The following is a 24,018-nucleotide window of genomic DNA, read 5'->3' as shown; positions in this document are numbered from 1 at the left end:
TGACTAGTTAGTTTAGAGCAGATATCCTGTCACAGTATTATATAACAGCTCTTTGGCTTAAAGTTTAAACTGAGTTGTATCAGTGAGTTGAAAATCATCTGTGTTCCTGTTATTGCTCCCTGCTGCAGCCAGTAAACAATAACCTTTTGCGTTCCTTACAAATCTTCCAATTTTTACTGATAGATCAACCATAGCAAAGATCTCTATTAAGATTATATTTGTAATGTGTGTAACAAATTTTATGACATAGGTATAATATTGGTGTAGTTAAGTATATACCATATTTATGCACACATTTCAATGTTGGCATATTATTAGTCTCTATCATCTAGAAAAAAATATTCTATATTCTACGATTCCGGCGTGGTTCTCCCTTGTCAGTGATGCAGGACGGAGGGGCTGACAAGGACAGCTGTCTAGTCGTTCGGATGGGACGAAAAACCGAGGTCCCGTGTACTCATTGGCGTGCACGTAAAAGATCCCTTGACAGTTGGAATTCGATATAAGAGTAGGCCGTAGTGCCGCTGTCCGGGCAAAATTTCCCTCATAGCACACTGTATGGCGTATGCCCGTCTTCATTAGCCCAGTTCGGAGCAAAACAGTAGGACGTTAAACTCCATTTCATTTCATTTCATTTCTATATTCTACGAATATTAGTGTGGCTGCGTTGTCAACATTTGAGAATAATCGGTCATAGGCTAGATTATCCGGTCTTTTACATTATCATAAACAAAGTCTAAGGGAGGTAACTAGTCCTAAAACAAGATGTTGACGCCCATGAAATTTATATAAGAATGCCATTTCCGAAAGTCCATTTGATTGCATTGTCAGTTCAATATCCAACACTCTTAATTTTTTTTATTGTAAAATTTCTCTCTTCATGGGCCATATCTATGTTGTTTTTTTTATTGAATCCTAATTCGTCATCACGATTCATGTTTGTTTATATGCAAGTGTTATTGACAACTGTCCAAGACCCTCATTATTTATATGCCCCAACTTTTCTTCGGCGTACACCGGCACGGTATTAGACTAGGATAACAGTCCCAAAACTCGTGGAGTTGAAAAACATTAGTCTTATATACCGCCTCTACTTAATTATGGATGTAGGTCGGAAAAATGTAAAATTTGGCAATTTGACTTATACTCAACATCGACTTATACCCTGTATGGTAATGTGATGATGCCCCCTCTTCCAGACAAGACATAGGCTATAACTGTTTCAAATGACTAAATGAAGTATTTATGTGGTCTTTGGTGAAAGAAATGAAATGAAATGAAATGGGGTTTAACGTCCTACTGTTCTGCTCCTAACCTGGGCTAATGAAGACGAGCATATGCCATACAGTGTGCTATGAGGGAAATTTTGCCTGGGCAGCGGGGCTACGGCCTACTCTTATATCGAATTCCAACTGCCAAGGGATCTTTTACGCGCACGCCAATGTCTACACGGGACCTCAGTTTTTCGTCCCATAACGACTAGACAGCTGTCCTTGTCAGTCCCTCCATCCTGCATCACTGACAAGGGAAACCACGCCGGAAAATCAGGATGAACTTACAGGGATCGAACACCCGATCTCCAGGCTAGCGAGCCAGCGTCTTACCCACTTAGCCACTTGATCCCCCCCTTTGGTGAAAGAGAGAGAGAGAAATGGGGTTTACCGTCCACTAGACACAAACTAGGTTATTTCTTGACTAACATATGGTTTAATTTTTTATTTACATAATTCGCTTGCGCGTAGGGGTCTTTAGGAGTGGGAGGAAACCGGAGGACCTGGAGAAAACCCATGAGGTTGGACAGGCGACCCTACTCCTTGCCACGTACAACTGGGGATTCGAAACCACGCCAGTCGACTCAATGACAGACTTTATGATACAGCGCGCGCACGCTAACCATTCAGCCATCCACCCCCCCCCCCCTTTGGTGAAAGAAAACAGGGCTGTGGCTAGTGAAATGAAAGTTTAACGTCCTACTGTTTTGCTCTGAACTGGGCTAATGAAGATAGGCATACGCCACACAGTGTGCTATGTGGGAAATTTTGCCCGGACAGTGGCACTTCAAGGGCTCTTGTACGTGCACGCCAATGTGTACATGGGACCTCATTTTTTTCTCCCATTTTAGTGACTAGACAGCTGTCTTGTCTAGCCCTCTGTCCTGCATCACTGACAAGGGAGAACCACGCCGGAAAATCTGGAGTAACTTTCTCGGCCAATGCAGGGATCGAACACCCGACCTCCAGACTAGATAGCCAGTGTCTTACCGACTTAACCAACGTGATCCCCGTTGTGGCTACAATTCCTGGATTTGAAGGTCAGGTATGATATGAAACGAATATTTTGAACCGGTTCACCAATGCAACCAATCCGTGACTGGTTAACTGATAGAGGGTTACATCCTTGATATAAATATACTTGTCGCGGGTTTTAAAAATAGAAATATATATATAAAGGTAGCTCAAAATTCATCTCTACATGTACATTGGCCAAGGGGGGATCATGTGGCTAAGTGGGTAAGACGCTGACTCGCTAGCCTTGAGGTTGGGTGTTCGATCCCTGCATTGGCCGAGAAAGTTCATCCTGATTTTCCGGTGTGGTTTCCCATTGTCAGTGATGCAGGACAGAGGGCCTGACGAGGACAGCTGTCTAGTCGTTTGGATGGGACAAAAAAAACAAGGTCCAGTGTACACATTGGCGTGCACATAAAAGATCCCCTGGCAGTTGGAATTCGATACAAGAGTAGGCCATAGCGCTGCTGCCCGGGCAAAATTTCCCTCATAGCACACTGTATGGCGTAACCTTTTGCGTCTCTTCAAAATATTTCAAATCTTTTGTCATGGATCAACCATTGCAAATATCCGTGCTACAATTATATTTGAAATGTGTTAAACCAATTCTGCAACACATGTAATATTGGTGTAGTATATATTTTTGTTTATACACCCACATATCAATTTTGGCCCTGTTTGTCCGTACACTGGGTGTGAAATGTGAATCATTCCGATTGTGAGAGGACAAGCATTATCAATATACAGCTTTTCAGGACTTTGCCTTCCTTGGTTAATTCTCCCTTTTTCAAATGCAATAGATGCTGTGTTTATTCTTAATTGATCTTTTTCAAATTTGTGTTACACGCTGGAATCATGAGAGGACGAAACCTATCAATATTCAGCATTCCACAACATTCCATTCCAGTGTCGGCCGAGAAAGTTCTTCGTGATTTCCAGACTTGGTTTCCTCCCCTTGTCAGAGGTGCAGGACAGAGGGCCTGACAAGGAGGGACAGCTGTCTAGTCGTTTGGATGGTACGAATGACCGAGGTCCTGTGCACACATTGGTGTGCACGTGAAAGATCCCTTGGCAGTTTGAATTCGATATAAGAGTAGGCTTTAGCCCCGCTGTCTGGATAAAATTCCATAATAGGACACTGTATAGCATATTTCCATGTCATTAGCCCTGTCGGAATAGGACATTAAACCCCATTTCATTTCACTCATTCCAAAGTTAACTCCTATTCCATCAATACCTTGAGCAAATAAGATAGAGGCTATAGGTTTTGGCCCAATTTGGTCAATATCCCAGTTTTTTCTTTCTTATATGCATATCAACACTTTCATAGCGCTAATGTAGACCTTTTTCTTGAACATTTTCCCTTGTCAGTGATGCCGGACAGAGGACCTGGCATGGATGGCTGACTAGTCATACGGAAGGGACAAAAAAACCAAGGTACAGTGTAAACTCAATTGTGTGTGTGTGAAAGATCCCTTGGCAGTTGGAATTTTATATAAGAGTACGCCATAGCTCTGCACACTGTGTGGCATATGCCCGTCTTCATTTCTCAAACAGCTGTGGATAAAAACTGTTAATATTTAAATGTGTATTTTGTATTTTATAACATTATATTTTTGTCTTTTAAATAAAGTATATGTATACATACTTGTAGTATATTTTGTCATATAATTCTGCTAGATTTTTAACTTTTCTGTGCAATACATTTAGAATTCTGACTGGTTATGGGTAGATAGAGAGCAATGGGGTAAAACATCCAATAGACATAAACTGTCCTTTGGGACTAAGTGATACAATTCAAGTTGAATAATTCATCCGCACCAGGAATCTTTAGTAGTAGGAGGACCCAGAGAAGACCCAGAGAAAACCCATGTTCAAGTTGGGTGTGGAAACAAACCACTTGACTCAATGACAGACCTTATGATCTAAAGCGCACACGTTGGACCACTCAACTTTTAGCATCACCCACGGGTCAGGAAAATTTGATTATTGGTTGAATGTACTTCCCATTTACTGCCGCAAATAATGAATAATTTTGAAGGTTTTAATGGTTGGTTATATTTTCGTAACTTTGCTCATCAAAATTTGACATTAGAATTGCATCCGTAAATGATGTTAATTTAATGTCAGATAAACGTTATAATGGTCGGTTAGATATACTGACAGACCATTTTTACGTAAATGTAACGTAAAATTAACATCGTATTGTTATGTGGGAATATGGTATATCAAGGTTGTGGACCCTATAGAGGTCACAATTTTTATCCGAGTTTGTTGAAACTTGAAATGTAAGTTTATAACCCAAAGATCTCGGTTCATTTCGATATTCGCGCATATTGGACCGTAACTTTCTGAATTATGGCCCCTGATTGTACGCAAAAAAACGCATTTTTAGCTTGTGGACCCTATATAGGTCATGATTTTTATCCGATTTAAAAAATCGTATTATTATGTCACCGTTTCGTGAAAATCGGCCGCCGTTCGTTCTCAAATAGCGTAAAAATATGGTAATCAAGGTTGTGGACCCTATAGAGGTCACAATTTTAATCCGATTTTGTTGAAACTTGAAATGTAAGTTTATAACCTAAAGATCTCGGTTCCTATCGATATTCACGCATATCGGACCGTAACTTCCTGAATTATGGCCCCTGATTGTACAAAAAATCACGTTTTTAGCTTGTGGACCCTATAGAGGTCATAATTTTTATCCGATTTAAAAAAAACGTTATCACCGTTACACCCTAAGGACAGCTGCGTTCGAATTTCGTGAAAATCGGCCCAAAATTGACAGACAAAATGGCCGACGTTCGTTTTCAAATAGCAAAAAAATATGGTATATCAAGGTTGTGGACCCTATAGAGGTCACAATTTTTATCCGATTTTCTTGAAACTTGAAATGTAAGTTTATAACCCAAAGATCTCGGTTCCTTTCGATATTTGCGCATATCGAATTGTAATTTCCTGAATTATGGCCCTTGATTGTAGGAAAAATCGCAATTTTAGCTTGTGGACCCAATAGAGGTCATAATTTTTATCCGATTTAGAACAACCGTTTTAGTATATCGCCGTTACACCCTAACGACAGCTGCGTTCGAATTTCGTGAAATTCGTCCCAAAACTGACAGACAAAATGGCCGCCCCTCGTTCTCAAATAGCAAAAAAATATGGTATATCAAGGTTGTGGACCCTATAGAGGTCACAATTTTTATCCGATTTTTTTGAAACTTGAAATGTAAGTTTATAACCCAAAGATCTCGGTTCCTTTCGATGTTTGCGCATATCGAATTGTAATTTCCTCAATTATGGCCCTTGATTGTAGGAAAAATCACTTTCTTTTTAGCTTGTTCTCTATCCATCTCTCGAAAATGTGGGCGTATCCTGCCTGGCAGCCGCTGGTTTAAAATAATGGAACGATTAAAAAGTTCATTTGCCCCCAAAAAGAATATTTAGATAATAATCTAGCCTACCGACCCTACCCTATTTTCCATCCGTAACAGAACCCCCTTTTTTGGCCTTATCATAAACAAAAAGATATAAATTAAGATATAAATTTATTGAATCGTTGATTGTTCATTAAAGATACATTATGGGAGATTAGATAAAGAGCTGACAGTTCTCCCTATAATAGTTAGAAAATAGATAATGTAAAGATAATTTGTTGAAAATTTCAGTCAAATTAATCCACTATGAACCGAGATATCAGCTTTGGAAATTTCCGCCTAGCCTTGTTCATCATTACTAAAGTTAGTACGTTAAAAAGCATAGTCTCGATTATCCATTGTTTTGATTTTATCATCAATGAGCGTTAAGCAGCATATAGGATTCTAATCCAGTCGATATCGAAGGCTAGCCTTGACATCGAGAGTTGATTATGGTCTGGTTAAGTTAATTAATGTCTAATTAATAATTTAGATAAGATTTCAGGCATAAAGAAAGACCTGCAATAGGCAGATTTAGCTCTTGCATAATGCAAGGGGATCACGGTAGCTAAGTGGGTAAGACGCTGACTCGCTAGCCTTGAGGTCGGGAAAGTTCATCCTGTTTTTCCGGGGTGGTTTCCACTTGTCACTCAGTGATGCAGGACAGAGGGCCTGACAAGGACAGCTGTCTAGTCATTTGGATGGGACAAAAAACATGAGGTCCTGTGTACACATTGGCGTTCACATAAAAGATCCCTTGGCAGTTGGAATTTGTTATAAGAATAGGCCGTAGTGCTGCTGCCCGGGCAAAATGTCCCTCATAGCACACTGTATGGTGTATGCCCGTCTTCATTAGCCCAGGTTAGGAGCAGAACAGTAGGACATTAAACCTCATTTCATTTCATTTCACATAGGCCAAGGCAATACTGAATAAACAGTAGGCCTAAAATATTTTTTGTCCGATCTTGTGACAGTCAATTCCTTTTATGAATAGCAGTATCATATAACAACCTTTCAGCTTAAACTCGTGCATCAATGAGTTGAACGGTAACCTTTTGCATCTCTTCAAAATATTTCAAATCTTTTGTCATGGATCAACCATTGCAAATATCTGTGTTACAATTATATTTGAAATGTGTTTAACCAATTCTGCAACACATGTAATATTGATGTAAATCTTTGTTTATACACCCACATATCAATTTTGGAGTATTATACTGTTGCCCTGTTTGTCCGTCCACTTGGTGTGAAATGTGAATCATTTCGATCGTTAGAGAGAGAGAAATGGGGTTTAACGTCCACTCGACACAAACTAGGTCATTTTGGGACTAACATATGGTTCAATTTTATTTCCATAATTCGCTTGCGCGTAGGGGTCTTTAGCTGTGGGAGGAAACCGGAGGACCCGGAGAAAACCCACGAGGTTGGACAGGCGACCCCACTCCTTGTCACGTACAACCGGGGAATCGAAACCCCGCCAGTTGACTCAATGACAGACCGGATGACACAGTGCGCACGTGCTAACCATTCGGCCATCCAACTCCCCAATCGTGAGAGGACGAGCATTATCAATATACAGCTTTTCAGAACTTTCCCTTCCTTGGTTATTTCTCCCTTTTTCGAATGCAATATATGCTGTGTCTATTTTGAATTGATCTTTTTCAAATTTGTGTTACACACTGGAATCATGAGAGGACGAAACCTATCAATATTTAGCATTCCACAACATTCCATGCCAGTGTTGGCCGAGAAAGTTCTTCAGGATTTTCAGACTTGGTTTCCTCCCCTTATCAGTGGTGCAGGTCAGAGGGCCAAACAAGGACAGCTGTGTAGTCGTTTGGATGGTACGAATGACCGAGGCCCTGTGCACACATTGGTGTGCACGTAAAAGATCCCCAGGCAGTTTGAATTTGATATCAGAATAGACCTCAGCGCCGCTATCTGCATAAAATTCCCTGATAGCACACTGTATAGCATATGTCCATGTCATTAGCCCCGTCGGAATATGACATTAAACCCCATTTTATTAACTCCTATTCGATCAATACCTTGAGAAAACGAGATAGAGGCTATAGGTTTTGGCCAAATTTGGTCAATATCCCAGTTTTCCTTTCTGATATGCATATCAACATTTTCATAGCGCTAATGTAGACCTTTTTCTTGAATATTTTCCCTTGTCAGTGAACGCCGGACAGGGGACCTGACATGGATGGCTGATTAGTCATATGGATGGGACAAAAAAAACTGTGTACACTCTGGTGTGTGTGTGAAAGATCCCTTGGCAGTAGATCTTTTGTGCAGACAAAATTTCCCTCATAGCACACTGTGTGGCATATGCCGGTCTTCATTTCTCAAACAGCTGTGGATATACTTGTAAACTGTTAATATTTAAATGTGTATTTTGTATTTTATAACATTATATTTTTGTCTTTTAAATAAAGTACATGTATACATACTTATAGTATATTTTGTTATATAATTCTGTAAGTTGTGCTAGATTTTTAACTTTTAGAATTCTGACTGGTTATGGGTAGATAGAGAGAAATGGGATGTAACATCCAATAGACATAAACTGTCCTTTGGGACGAAGTGATTCAATTCAAGTTAGAATTCTGACTCGTTATGGGTAGATAGACATAAACTGTCCTTTGGGACTAAGTGATTCAATTCAAAATTCAAGTTGAATAATTCACTCGCACCGGGCCTCTTGAGTAGTGAGAAGGACCCAGAGAAAACCCATGTTCAAGTTGGTTGTCGAAACTAAACCACTTGACTCAATAACAGACCTTATGATCTAAAGTGCACACGTTGGACCACTCAACTTCTAGCCCCTCGCATGAGTAAAGAACATTTGATTATTGGTTGACTGTACTTCCCATTTACTGCCGCAAATAATGAATAATTTTGAAGGTTTTAATGGTTGGTTATATTTTCGTAACTTTGCTCATCAAAATTTGACATTAGAATTGCATCCGAAAATGATGTTTATTTAATGTTAGATTTACGTTGTAATGGTCGGTTAGATTCCCATCATTTTGCTCATCTTTTTAACGTCAGGAAATGACGTTAATCTAGCGTAAAGTTTACGTCATGTTTACGTTATATTTACGTAATTTCCTGGCGTAAATCTAACGTAAAGTTTACGTCATTTTCTGACGTAAATCTAACAAAAGTGACGTTAACTTTACTGGTACTAAAATACAAACTTTCAGAAGGCATAGGAAGCTTCTGAAATTTTGTATTCTTGTAGTCTATTCATCCCTTGATTCCGTGAAACAAAAAACATTTTGCTACCAAAACTGCTTTAGGTGCTTTCTGATGCAGTGTGGGCGTACTCCGTGTTTATTGAACCCACGAACGCCGCCTCGAATTCGGGTGCTGGGAACTTTGCGGTGGTATAACTCGATACGCCAACACAGAAAGTTAATTAAATTTGGCATACTTATACCTTATCCGTCTGTCGATTTGGGGAAATAAAGATTTCGAAGCCACCAAAGCTAGTTCAGAAGTTATTGCATGCGCAGTGAGCCTACACTAACCTGATTCCCCCATAGTTTTAGTATGTTTTCGGTGATATATCTCGAAACGCCAGCATAGAAGCCTTCTGTAATTTTGTATTCTAGTAGTTTATTCATCTCTTGATTCCGTGAAACAAAAAACATTTTCCCACCAAAGCTGGTTTGGGTCGTTTTTTGATGCAGCGTGGGCGTACCCGTTGTTTATTGAACCCACAAACTCCACCTCGAATCAGGGTGCTAGGAACTCTGCGGTGGTATAACTCGATACGACAACATAGAGAGTTAATAGGGACTTTTGGCAAGTGGAATTTTTATACGCCCACATTTTCATGTGGACGTATATTGTCGTCGCCCCTGTCCGTCCGGACACCCTACAGGTCACAACTCTTATCCGATTTTGACGAAACTTGAAATATAGGTTTATCTCCAAAAGATCTCGGCTGCTTTCGATATTGGCATGTATCAGATCGAAACTTCATGGAGTATGGCCCCTGTTTGTACGAAAAATCATGTTTTTAGCTTGTGGACCCTATAGAGGTCACAATTTTTATCCGATTTTGTTGAAACTTGAAATGTAAGTTTATAACCCAAAGATCTCGGTTCCTTTCGGTATTCGCGCATGTCGGACCCTAACTTCCTGAATTATGGCCCCTGATTGTACGAAATATCGCGTTTTTAGCTTGTGGACCCTATAGAGGTCATAATTTTTATCCGATTTAAAAAACCGTATTATTATATCACCGTTACACCCTAAGGATGACCAAATTTGAATTTTGTGAAAACTGACAGACAAAATGGCTGCCGTTCGTTCTCAAATAGCGTAAAAATACGGTATATCAAGGTTATGGACCCTATAGAGGTCACAATTTTTATCCAATTTTGTTGAAACTTGAAATGTAAGTTTATAACCCAAAGATCTTGGTTCCTGTCGATATTTGCGCATATCGAATTGTAATTTCCTGAATTATGGCCTTTGATTGTAGGAAAAATCACTTTCTTTTTAGCTTGTTCTCTATCCATCTCTCGAAAATGTGGGCGTATCCAGCCTGGCAGCCGCTGGTTCCTATCCGTATGACGTATCCGTATCGTCACATGACACGTTGCGTCAATGTAGTTTTAGAGTTTTGGCAGATTTTCGCGCCGCATACGTACATGTAGGCTATGGGTAGCTTGAGCAGAACTTAGTTCTATTACAGCATATTACAGTTATCGGATGATAACTTTTGTCATTAAAGCGTTCACAATATTCAACAAAGTGAAACAAGGGCCATAACTCTAGCTGTAATTAACGGAAATTGCTGAAATTCAATAGGCTTCTTTGTTTTATTAATTTAAATGATGCATATAAATTTCATACAAATCGTTTGATAACTTTTGTCATTAGAGCGTTCACAAGGTGCAACAAAGTAAAACAAGGGCCATAACTCCAGAAGAAATTAACGGATATTGCTGAAATTCAATAGGATTCTTCATTTCACTAATTTAAATGATGCATATCAATTTCAAACAGATCGGATGATAACTGTTGTCATTAGAGCGTTCACAAGATTCAACAAAGTGAAACAAGGGCCATAACTCTAGATGTAATAAACGGAAATTGCTGAAATTCAATAGGCTTCTTTGTTTTACTAATTTAAATGATGCATATAAATTTCATACAGATCGGTTGATAACTTTTGTCGTTAGAGCGTTCACAAGGTGCAACATAGTGAAACAAGGGCCATAACTCCAGAAGAAATTAACGGAAATTGCTGAAATTCAATAGGCTTCTTCATTTCACTAATTTAAATGATACATACCAATTTCATACAGATCGGTTGATAACTTTTGTCATTAGAACGTTCACAACATTCAACAAAGTGAAACAAGGGCCATAAGTCTAGATGTAATTAACGGAAATTGCTGAAATTCAATAGGCTTCTTTGTTTTACTAATTTAAATGATGCATATAAATGTCATACAGATCGGTTGATAACTTTTGTCGTTAGAGCGTTCACAAGGTGCAACAAAGTGAAACAAGGGCCATAACTCCAGAAGAAATTAACAGAAGTTATTGAAATTCAATAGGCTTCTTCATCTCAGTAATGCAAACAACATATATCAATTTCAAAACAATCGGTTCATAAATGTAGTCTGTAGAGTGTTCACAAGAAATTGTGGACGATGGACGGACGGACGGATTGGGGCGACGGCAATATATGACCACATTTCCATGTGGGCGTATAACAAAACGGTATTTTAAAATTCCATTGTAGCAACGACATCCGTATGCAATGCACGCATTGTCGGCATGTTGTTGTTATTTATCCACGTGACCCTTTTTCCCGCCAAAATGAACCAAGACCATTTTAGTCGCAAAGTATTTTGTTCAACAAATTAAAATTAAACTGATGCGTATAGCTAAAAACAGTGCACGATTTGGGTGGATACATTTTTCGTATAATGATAGATTACGGAATATTTTGTTGTTCAGTGAATGGAAAAGGATTAAAATGTTGTGTGATGACAAATAGGTTACCTGATGGGAACGCATGGTCAATTCTTACGAAGGGAAATGGTTACAGATAAAAATTATTGTTTTGTGAATAATTATCAAGCTTGTAGGCCTATATTTACCGGATTATCAAATATAAGGTCTGTACTTATTACTTCGTTAGATCGTGAACTGAATGACTGTTAAAATGTTAGATTACAATTAGTTTATTGACTAATCTTTGACTACTTTTAATTTCGTCAACCGACATCAAAGGGATTAAAATGTCCGTACGCAGGGGAACGGTAAATCACGTTTGTTCAACATTTTTCCAGGCTTAATTTTGGACAAGAAGCTTGATTCGCAGATTCCCTTAAATTTGATAGATTTCTGCTATTCAAATAAATATTTGATTCGCACTTACGTTGTTTTTGTTTAGCAAACTGCGATGCGATACCGCTTATCATATTCCCTGACTACCTGGCTGCTAACAACATCAATGTCTTGGACTGGCCAGCCATGTCTCCGGACATGGCACCGATAGAACATGTCTGGGATGAGATTGGACGCCGCCTGTATCGGAGACCACAGATGCACACCATACTTGCTGCTTTAGAAGCTGCTTTAGAAGCTGCTTAGAAGCTGCTCTTGTCCAAGAATGGAACACTTTGCCCCAGGCCTTCTTTCAAACATTGGTTAATTCCATGCGACGTCGCTGCACAGCGTGCATAAGAGCCCGTGGAGGACACACGCACTACTGACATCTGTGTCGTACTTTTGGTTTTGACCCCTCTGACTTTGTACCGTTGATTACAGATTAAATATCCATAAGTGTACAAATGTGTTGTTATTGATGTGTTCCCATTTGAATGTTGTTCACAATAAGAAGCAAAATAAATAAGATATGTTTACAGGATCATTTTGTTATACGAAAAACTAAGTGATGCGTTTTCCATGGCGCTCAGTATAGTTGTCATTATTTATATTTTGGCTTTATTTCAATAAGAAAATCACTGATTCCTTTGAAAAATCAAAGCCTCGGTATACTCAATTTCAACTCATACAAACTAGTTCGTTTCGGGACTAAGAAATGGTTCAATTTTATTTCAATAATTCGCTTGTGTGTAGGGATCTTTAGCAGTGGGAGAAAACCGGAGGGCCCGGAGAAAACCGGAGGACCCGGAGAAAACCCACAAGATTGGACAGGCGATCCTACTCCTTGTCACGTACAAGCGGCGAATCAAAACCACACCACCAGACTCAATGACAGACCTTCTGATCCAACGAGCAGGCTTTAACCATTCGGCCACCCAACTGAACAGGAGCAGAGACGATTCTAACAGTACCAGACTGGTGGAAAAGCAAGCAAGTAGTCACGTGGTCTAAACAAGGCTCTAATGGTGTTTGCGAACTTCATGGAATGAACTTTCCCGAGTTTTTAACATTATTTATTGCTATTTTATCATCATTAAGCAATAAAATATGGTACATAACATGTAAAGAAAAACTTTTTTCAATATTTATGCTAAATGTCATCCAGCAAAATCCAGTCTGGTTAAAACACAGATCCTATTTCGTTTTGTTTTTATAGTTCAAAATTTTGTTTTACTTGTCTTTACTACACTTGGATCTGGAAGACTTGTTATTTAACATGTGTTCTGCTTGAAATAAGGGGTCAGCCAATCAAATGGTCTGTCGAATTGAGTGTTTGACCTTTTTTGCTCGGAACTGTGGGTTATCCACTAGTAACATCAATGCTGATTGGTTAATCAAATGTCTGACGTCATAGGTCAAAAGTCGGTCTTTTGACCCCTGACGTGACCGATCGCCATCGAAAGTATAAATAAATGAAACGAAATATAGATCTGTATTTTAATCAGATTGAGAAAGATAGGCTGCCAGGCAACTAAACATACGCCCACAGCAACTAAATCGTCCAAGCGGTCGACAAGAGTTGTCGTATATTTGTTCTTTTGTAGGTAATTTCATACAGATGATATTATAATTTTCGTCGTTTGAGGGTTCACAAGGTTTTAAAAACTAAAACAAGGGCTGTAACTCTGGAAGCAATCTACAGAAATTGTTGAAATTCGAGAGACTTTTTCGTTTTACTAATTCAAATAATACATATCAATTTCATACAGATCAGATGATAACTTTTGTCGTTCGAACGTTCACAAGGTTCAACAAAATAAAACAAGGGCCATAACTCTAGAAGTAATTGACAAAAATTGCTGACATTCAATAGGCTTCTTCATTTCACTAATTTAAATGATGCATATGAATTTCATGCAGATCGGATAATAACTTTTGTCGTTAGAGCATAAACAAGGTACAACAAAGTGAAACAAGGGCCATAATAACTTTTGTCGTTAGAGCATAAACAAAGTACAACAAAGTGAAACAAGGGCCATAACTCACGGCGTAATTAAAGGAAATTGCTGAAATTCAATAGGATTCTTCGTTTCACTAATTTAAATGATGCATGTCAATTTCAAACAGATCGGATGATAACTGTTGTCATTAGAGCGTTCACAAGATTCAACAAAGTGAAACAAGGGCCATAACTCTAGATGTAATTAACGGAAATTGCTGAAATTCAATAGGCTTCTTTTTTTTACTAATTTAAATGATGCATATAAATTTCATACAGATCGGTTGATAATTTTTGTTGTTAGAGTGTTCACAAGAAGCAACAAAGTGAAACAAGGGCCATAACTCTAGATGTAATTAACGGAAATTGCTAAAATTCAATAAGCTTCTTTGTTTTACTAATCTTAATGATGCATATAAATTTCATACAGATCGGATAATAACTTTTGTCGTTAGAGGATAAACAAGGTACAACAAAGTGAAACAAGGGCCATTACTCACGGCGTAATTAAAGGAAATTGCTGAAATTCAATAGGATTCTTCGTTTCACTAATTTAAATGATGCGTGTCAATTTCAAACAGATCGGATGATAACTGTTGTCATTAGAGCGTTCACAAGATTCAACAAAGTGAAACAAGGGCCATAACTCTAGATGTAATTAACGGAAATTGCTGAAATTCAATAGGCTTCTTTGTTTTTCTAATTTAAATGATGCATATAAATTTCATACAGATCGGTTGATAACTTTTGTCGTTAGAGTGTTCACAAGGTGCAACAAAGTGAAATAAGGGCCATAACTCCAGACGAAATTAACGGAAGTTATTGAAATTAAATAGGCTTCTTCATCTCACTAATGCAAACAACATATATCAATTTCAAAACAATCAGATGATAAATGTAGTCTGTAGAGTGTTCACAAGAAATTGTGGACGACGGACGGAAGGGGGCGACGGCAATATATGACCACATTTCCATGTGGGCGTATAAAAATCAAAACGGCAATATTTTTCTGAAGACAGCTCAGCTCTAATTACAATATCTGACTATACACTACAATAAATATTATGTAAAAAATTTCTATAATAATAATTAGATAAATAATCAAACATTTACATGCTTAAAAAAACTTGATTTAAAAATATACATCTAATATATATTTAAAAGATAGGTTGCCAGGCAACAAAACATACGCCCACAGCAGCTAAATCGTCTGAGCGGTCGACAAGGGTTGTCACATATTTATTCCTTTGTAGGTAACTGGGGGCCTTTACAAGACAGTTCCATACAGATCAGATTATAATTTTTGCCGTTTGTGGGTTCACAAGGTTCTACAAATTGAAACAAGGGTTTCAACTCTGGAAGTAATCTACCGAAATTGTTGAAATTTGACAGGTTTTTTCGTTTCACAAATTTAAATGATGCATATAAATTTCATAATATCGGATGCTAACTTTCATCAATTGAGCATTAACAAGGTTGAACAAAGTGAACAAAGTGAACAAAGTGAAACAAGGGCAATAACTCTAGAAGTAATAAATGGAATTTGCTGAAATTCAATAGGATTCTTCTCCTTACTAATTTAAATGACGCATTTAAATTTCATACAGGTTGGCGGATAACTTTTGATGTTAGAGCGTTCACAAGATTCAATAAAGTCAAACAAAGGCCATAATAAACAGAAATTGCTGAAATTCAATAAGCTTCTTCGTTTCACTAATTTAAATAATGCATATAAATTTCAGAAAGATTGGATGATAACTTTTGGCATTAGAGCATTCACAAGGTTTGATAAAGTGAACAAGGGCCATAACTCTAGACGTAATACACAGAAATTGCTGAAATTCAATAGGCTTCTTCGTTTCACTAATCTAAATAATGCATATACATTTCAGAAAGATAGGATGATAACTTTTGGGGTTAGAGCGTTCACAAGATTCAATAAAGTGAAACAAGGGCCATAACTCTAGACGTAATACACAGAAATTAATGAAATTCAATAGGCTTCTCGGTTCACTAATTTAAATTATTCATATAAATTTCAGAAAGATAGGATGATAACTTTTGGGGTTAGAGCATTCACAAGGTTAAACAAAGTGAAACAAGGGCCATAACTCTAGAAGTAATAAATGGAAATTGCTGAAATTCAAAAGGCTTCTTCGTTTCCCTAATTTAAATATTGCATATAAATTTCACAAAGATCGGATGTTAACTTTTGACAAGGTTCAACAAAGTGAAACAAAGGCTATAACTCTAGACTTATAAACGGAAATTATTGAAATTAACTAGGATTCTTCATCTCGCTAATGTAAACAATATATATCAATTTTAAAACAATTGGATGATAACTTTTGGCGTTAGAGCGTTCACAAGAACGGACGGACGGGGGCGACGGCAATATATACGTCCACATTTTTTATGTGGGCGTATAAAAACCTATAGGTCTAAAATACTTTAATTTAACTTAAAGCTAAAATTCACTTATAATTCAATCAAAATTAATTCACAATATAAAATGAAAATATAAATATTTAATAATGTAAATATTTCACAGAGTCTGAATATAAATGAATTATGTTAACTCTTCTGTGAAATATCGCAGAAAGTTACCATCGTGTCACCATGGTTGGACAACTTTCTCAGTGACCTCAACACTGTAACCATGTGCGCCATAATTTATTTGTCGTCTATGTTCCAGATACCAGACAAATGTATGACTTAAAAGGACCAGGATTATGAACAAATGACTCAAAATATGTTAAGAGGCTTGTTTAGATTATACATTTCATCAGGTAGCAAACTGAAAAGGTAGCTTCATAGTTCTTTCCCTGAAATGCTATGTAAGGAGACACCATTTTTTCCACTTCTTTTTAAAAGCTAGTAGCCTCAAAACAAAAGATAGGTTGCCAGGCAATGAAACATACGCCCACAGCAGCTATATCGTCCGGGCAGTCAACAAGAGTTGTCGCATATTTTTACTTTTTTCGGTAATGAAACATTTATAACACATTAAAATCTGACTAAGAGCAACAACTCATTTAGTAATTATCAGAAAACCATTAGAATTTGTTTGGTTTTTATAAAGTTCTGTCCCATGCTAATGTTTAGTTTACAAAACTTTTAACATCATGGCTTTAGCTGTTCAAGTCATAAAGATTCATTGAAATTCAATATACTTGTTCGTCTCAAGACCTTAAACTCTGTGTACCAATCTAAAGTCAATCGGATGATAACTTTAGCCTCTAGAGCGTCACAAGATTTTTCAAAGTGATCAAGGGCCATAACTCTGGCAGTAATTATCCGAAATCGTTGGAAATCAATATGATTTTTCATCTCATGACCTCAAACACTGTGCAAAATTTAAAGTCAATCGGATAATAATTTTAGCCTCTACAGCGTCCACAAGATATTTCAAAGTGATCAAGGGTCATAACTCTGGCAGTAATTACTGGAAATCGCTGAAAATCAATAGACTTCTTCGTCTCATGACCTTAAACACTGTGTATAAATTTAAAGTCAATCGGATATTAACTTTAGCCTCTAGAGCGTCCACAAGATTTTTCAAAGTGATCAAGGGCCATAACTCTGGCAGTAATTATCGGAAATCACTGAAAATCAATAAGCTTCTTCGTCTCATGACCTTAAACACTGTGTATAAATTTAAAGTCAATTGGATATTAACTTTAGCCTCTAGAGCGTCCACAAGATTTTTCAAAGTGATCAAGGGCCATAACTCTGGCAGTAATTATCGGAAATCGCTGAAAATCAATAGGCTTCTGTGTCTCATGACCTTAAACACTGTGCATAAATTTAAAGTCAATCGGATATTAACTTTAGCCTCTAGAGTGTCCACAAGATTTTTCAAAGTGATCAAGGGCCATAACTCTGGCAGTAATTATCGGAAATCAATAGGCTTATTTGTCTCATGACCTTAAAACACTGTGCATAAATTTAAAGTCAATCGGATATTAACTTTAGCCTCTAGAGCGTCCACAAGATTTTTCAAAGTGATCAAGGGCCATAACTCTGGCAGTATTTATTGGAAATCACTGAAAATCAATAGGCTTCTTCATCTCATGACCTTAAATCGGTGAAAATAAATAGGCTTCTTTGTCTCATGACCTTAAACACTGTGTATAAATTTGAAGTCAATCGGATATTAACTTTGACCTCTAGAGCGTCCACAAGCAATTGTGGACGCTGGACCGCCGGACGGACGGGGGCGACGACAATATACGACCACATTTCAATGTGGGCGTATAAAAACAATTTGAGTATTTAACCAGATGAAGATATAAAATGCCATTTTCAATAAATATATTTGTTCATCTGTTATTAGGGTGACCCATGTACTCACAGAAATACAGTCCACCGCTGATAGTTCGAGACCACCACTGAAGCGTGCATATTCGCCGTGCCGAGACCAACTTTCTGACAGTATGATACTATAAATAGCCATGGCACGTGCAATTCTCTACAAATCTATCAACTATTACAGCCGTAAAAAATTTATTGTTGACGATTTTGAATAGCAGTTAAATTAAGCTTCTTGGTTATTACAGCAGATTTAGAAATTACGTTCGTTTCATTTTTTAAATCGCTTTATCATTAACTGTACCGTTAAGAGCGGCATCTTTTGGTTTAGTACAAATAATATCTCTGAATCACTCGGGTTAGGCAGGAACATGATACTAGCAGTAGTTTCATTTTACTTTTACAAGCTTCTTAAAACGATTGTTGAGCTACCTAACGTGCTTATTTCTAAATTCAATTTCTTGTTCTAGCTTTCTGTTACGTTTCGTAAAAAAGTAGTCTTGATTATCCCAACCTGTCAATCAGACGTAGAATGGTCGATAGACTGGTTAAGCGAGACTAATTTCAAAACAAGGGCACGTAACCTATCTTTTACTCAAAAGTGTCTGGATGTTATGGACGACTCTTGGAACCAGTTTTCAGTCTATTATTTATACATGATTAATGGTCATAGCTTATTAAGTACAACATGATCGTTTATTTAGTGACTATAATTGTGTGAAACTGATTTGAGGCTTGGCATATATATAAATATTGTGGCGTAATTGTCGAGATATATGGAGATATTTATTTATGGTGGGTCACCCTACTGTTATAGCCTAAAAGGGATTTTAAAATTTGCTAGGATTGAGCAATAAGAATGATTCTACTAAATTACACATACTTCTTATTTTCCCTGTTACAAAAATGTTTGTAATGAAAGAGACAGACTTGAGACTAGAATAACAAGCCAACAGTGAGGCTGGTGTCCCCCGCCCAAATCCCAAAATAAATAGATGAAACGTTTTAATTTATTGCACATATATTTTTTTTTCAATGCAATCAGACAGAATCAAAGTTATCTTGTCCTAAAGCATTGACCAATGAAATTGCTTAGCTCTGTTTAAACATTCTACCTCATTTAAAAGGAGAGTTGTTATGTTCCAAAGTCTTGACAAATCAAATTGCTTACCTTTCCTTAGACTAAGCAGAAAATTCTCATCATCGAACTTACTCTGACTTAATTATAACCAAAGTTATCGTGCCCCAAAGCATCAATCAATCAGATTGCTTATCTCTGCTTACCGAAAGCAAACAATGTTTATCATCGAACTAGATCAAGGCATTCACCTAATGAACACCTACACCAAATTTGAACATTCTACCTCAATTAGAAGGAGAGTTACTGTGTTCCAAAGTCTTGGCCAATCAAATTGCTTATCCCTCTGCTTACCCCGAGCAGAAAGTGCCCATTATTGAACTTAGTCAAGGTATTGATGTGATAAAACTATACACCAAGTTTCATCAATCTCACTTAATTAGAACTAAAGTTATCGTGTCCCAAAGTATCAGCCAATCAAATTGCTTATCACTACTTACCCTAAGCAGAAAATGCTCATCTTCGAACTCCATCAAGGCATTGACCTAATAAACACCTACACTAAGTTTGAACATTCTAGTTCAATAAGGAGAGTTATTGTGTCCCAAAAAGTGTGACAGACAAGTGGACATCCGGACGGACAGACCCATTTTAATAGTCCCCTGCTTTCTTCGAAAGATGTGGGACAATAAATAAGGTACAATATAACATATTAAAAGTATCTAGTGACATGGCTTTATATTCTTTGTGAATTAACATACCATTCACCTATGTGGTAGTTTATAATGTAAAACATAAGAGGTAACTGTGGTTTATTGTTCTAATCTAGATAATTTCTGTTCTCTATGTAGGGTGTACAATATATATAGGAAATACTTTTAATGTTTAAATTATAAGGCAGTGTTATATCCAGAATTGCAGAAGAACTAAATGCAAACATTGTGTACCAGACAATTAAATTCCCAGGGTCAGGGGCAATAACTAATCACACAATTTATGGGAAAGTCTGACTTTTGATAGAATGCATACAATTCCAGTCGGTTTAAAAACTATACCTCAAAAACTCTGACCTTTAGTATTAAAACATATATTCTAGAGTATTATACTGTAAACCTTTAATTTATGTAAAACATCTTCATTCATTTCTAATGAATACAACTACAGTTTGTGTCGCAGATTATATAGTTTGTGTCACAGATTATATAGTTTGTGTCATGGATTAAACAGTTTGTGTCACAGATTATACAGTTTGTGTCAAAGATTATACAGTTTGTGCCACAGATTGTACAGTTTGTGTCACAGATTATACAGTTTGTGTCACAGATTATACAGTTTGTGTCACAGACTATATGTTGTGTCAAAGATTATATAGTTTGTCACAGATTATATAGTTTTTATCACAGATTATATAGTTTTGCGAGTATAACTGATGCGTAGGAGATAACTGCTGGAACTCTGATAGTATAACTTAGTTTCACTGAGCCTCTCAATTTGATTAAGGTGAAAGTTGAATGCTTCTATTCTCTTGAGCTCACTGTACCTATGGCGTAGAATTAATGGATTATTGTTAGTAGATTTGAGTACATCTACATCCGCTGTCAGGTGATCTACAATCTAAAACAAAAATACAAAATGAGGATTAAACAAATTAGACCATGTTCTTTCTTTTTTTCCTAATACATGTAATCAAAACCTTTGATTGATAAATGGCATAGCTACATTCCATAAAGTGTGACATTCAAAATAATATTCCTATATCTTTTCTTTTGAGAGAATTCTTTAGATTGATAAATGGCATAGAGTAGATATACAACAGCTACATTTTTTAAAGTGTGACATTCAAAATAATTTTTCTACAACTTTTCTTTTGATAGAATATCTTCTTTAGTTTACTGGTTAAAAAGAGAATTAGAGAAGATTTCAAGTTTAGACAAAGACAGTCCTACAACACTGAGAAGTATCAAAGGTGATATTTGTGCAAATAGGGCATAGTTTTCTACCTTATTTAGCAAATTTCTGCAAATATCGGTAAAATTCTAATTATCGCAACAAATCTAATATCGCAAGGCTAAAATCTGTAGATACAGTGTGTTAATTAACAGGGGTGAGAAATTGACTGAAAGGTGATTTAATTATCGCTAAGGGGTGAAAATCTCTGTGACGGTGAGTTTTCTGTACTGGGTGTGTTCATTAACGGACAGTTTAAAAACGACCGACACAGTGTGTATTCTTTGTTTGGTGAGTTTTCTCGAAAGCGTGTTATAACTGCAGCACTGGTGTTTTATCAAGGACCAACAGGCTTTATCTGACGCGTAGGTGTTAAATCAAATTTACCGTGCGATTTCTTGTTCAACCATGTATTTTACGCAGATCGGTCTTTGTTAAGTATAGGTCTTTATACATGGATTCATATGTGCTGTAGTTACATTCCCAAGTAGTAGGGCGGCAGTTATTTATATATTTGTCTTTTTAGTGGGTTTAATTTGTTTACATATTATCGTGCGTACTACTGAATTATAAATGCATGTATCTTAAATTTGATCGCACGCAGTATCGTTATTGACCGATATCCGGACCAACCTTCCTGCCTAACGCTGCAGTTCATGATAATAACAATAATTTTCGTATATTTTAATTTTTGTGCCAAGCCACCAATTTCTATAAACGACTATTTGACGTTGACCAGTTGGATTATGAATATCGCCTTGACTTTGACCCCGACTTTAAATTTCCTATTGAAATCGGGGCCTTTGCGTTTATATATGGATGCCATGGCCATATTTCTTGCTGCATTATCGAGGTTAATGTTCGCGGTAAAAGCAGACACGATGCACTTCAGAAAAGATAATTGGATCAAAGTCATTGGTCAAGGTCGCGTTACAGAAAACTTAACTCAAAATTTTCAAATACCGCAAGGAAAACCGATAGCCCGACGTTTCTAATGTAAACAATATTATACGTTGTCCACTGTAATTTTCTTGTCTTGTTTATAAATAAAGCATTGATTGGATTTGAGATTTTGACAGGGGTCTGATCCGGCCACTCTACCGCCTAACGCCTATTTATTTAAATGCATAGAACCAATTTGAACCCCCACATGTGCGAACCCACTGAACCCCATACGTTATTGATCTACAATATCATATTTAAATTCCACTACATATATTTAATTATTGCATTCATAATTAAATATATTTGTAGCAAATACTTTACATATATACAATATAAGCTTAATATGATACAAGTTATGGAACATTTTACAATTATATTTCTATGATATGGTCTCATTCTCTGATGTTTGTGCCTGAAAAATGGAAATACATTGCCCAAAAAATGGACTGTTCACCAAATCAGGAAAGGGGCAGCGCCCCCCCCCCCCCCACTCCGCTTATGCAAGGGAAAAGTGGTTGTGCTCAGCACTGGACGGAAATCCAAGGGATGTGTTTTTTTGGTCTACCCTCGGACCACAGCTACTCTTCGTAGAAAACGGGGGCAAGTGTCAGCTCAAAAGTGAGAAAAAAATTATATATGCCTGTAAGAAGTCAATATTGTATGAAAATACTAGGGAATCTTAACAGACTTTCATACTATGGGATGATGGAAATAGCGGCCTGATACATTTATGGGTCTTCTTAACGTCTGAAAAACAAACTTTTGCACCAACGTACTAAGGTTGCCACGATACCCTAGGGATGGCGATATATCACGATAATTAGGTCAGACGATAAAATTATCATCTGAAATCTGAAAAATCGCTTTATCATGATATATCGTGATAACAAGTGCCGATACTAGATCTATTCCATTTTCAAAATTCTACAACAGACTTTGCGACGGCCGTTTTTAACGCAAAGGACCAACTGACCGACATAAGTCTCATGTATCAAGTACATTTCACTGAATAATATTAATCGTTATCATACACGTGTTGGCTACGCTTTGATATTGTCTGGTCCCATACCCCCACGAAGAAAGCATCCAGAATATTTATTTATAATTATGATTGATATTTTAAAGGTAAGGATACCCCTACTTGGAATGATACAGTTAAACTATACGCGACAATATATATCGCCATAGTAACGAAGAAGTGGTTTATCATTGATTACCCAGTCCGTTGAAAGTTACATTGATATTTTACATTGGAAAATCGTCTGAATAATATTTCTTTTATTCTTTGAATAAAATGGCTTCTGAGCTGAAGTCTGTCAATGTCGATCGGAATATTTCTGATGACAGTTCGGCAAACTGCGAAAACACACACTGCTGCCGACAAGAAAAAGAACATTTCTTCTGTCACTCATATGGGGGTATTTTAGTTTAAAGTTACAATTTCATATTTTCAAAGAAAATCAAAACTATGTCTTTTGCTCAATAGGTTGTCAACTCACTATTATACGATCATAGGTGTCATTCTCACACTTAAAACTCATTTACACCGGAAATAATAACACAATTACCTCCCTTGTTTTCTATTCTCCATCATGGAGTAGCTAATTTCAAACTTTTAAATTTGAAGATGAAAATGATATTTTTGCCAATTTCTGAACTGGCAATAGC

General features: G+C 37.0%; 1 protein-coding gene across 2 annotated transcripts in view; it reads right to left on the bottom strand.

Annotated features, from left to right (window-relative positions):
* Window positions 1-13,127: 13,127 nt before the first annotated feature.
* LOC126821167 (uncharacterized) overlaps window positions 13,128-24,018 on the bottom strand; it is a 63,425-nt gene continuing 52,534 nt past the window's right edge. For both annotated transcript variants that reach the window (XM_050549551.1, XM_050549550.2), the window contains exon 8: window positions 13,128-21,072. In XM_050549551.1, the coding sequence (XP_050405508.1) occupies window positions 20,863-21,072 (210 nt within the window). In that variant the 3' untranslated portion in view covers window positions 13,128-20,862. The remainder of the gene's footprint in view (window positions 21,073-24,018) is intronic.

The sequence above is a fragment of the Patella vulgata genome, chromosome 5 (genome assembly GCF_932274485.2).
Source record: "Patella vulgata chromosome 5, xgPatVulg1.2, whole genome shotgun sequence".
Classification (NCBI taxonomy): Eukaryota; Metazoa; Mollusca; class Gastropoda; family Patellidae; genus Patella; species Patella vulgata.
The sequence above is the reverse complement of the archived record's forward strand: the minus strand, read 5'-3'. Positions and strand labels throughout refer to the sequence as shown.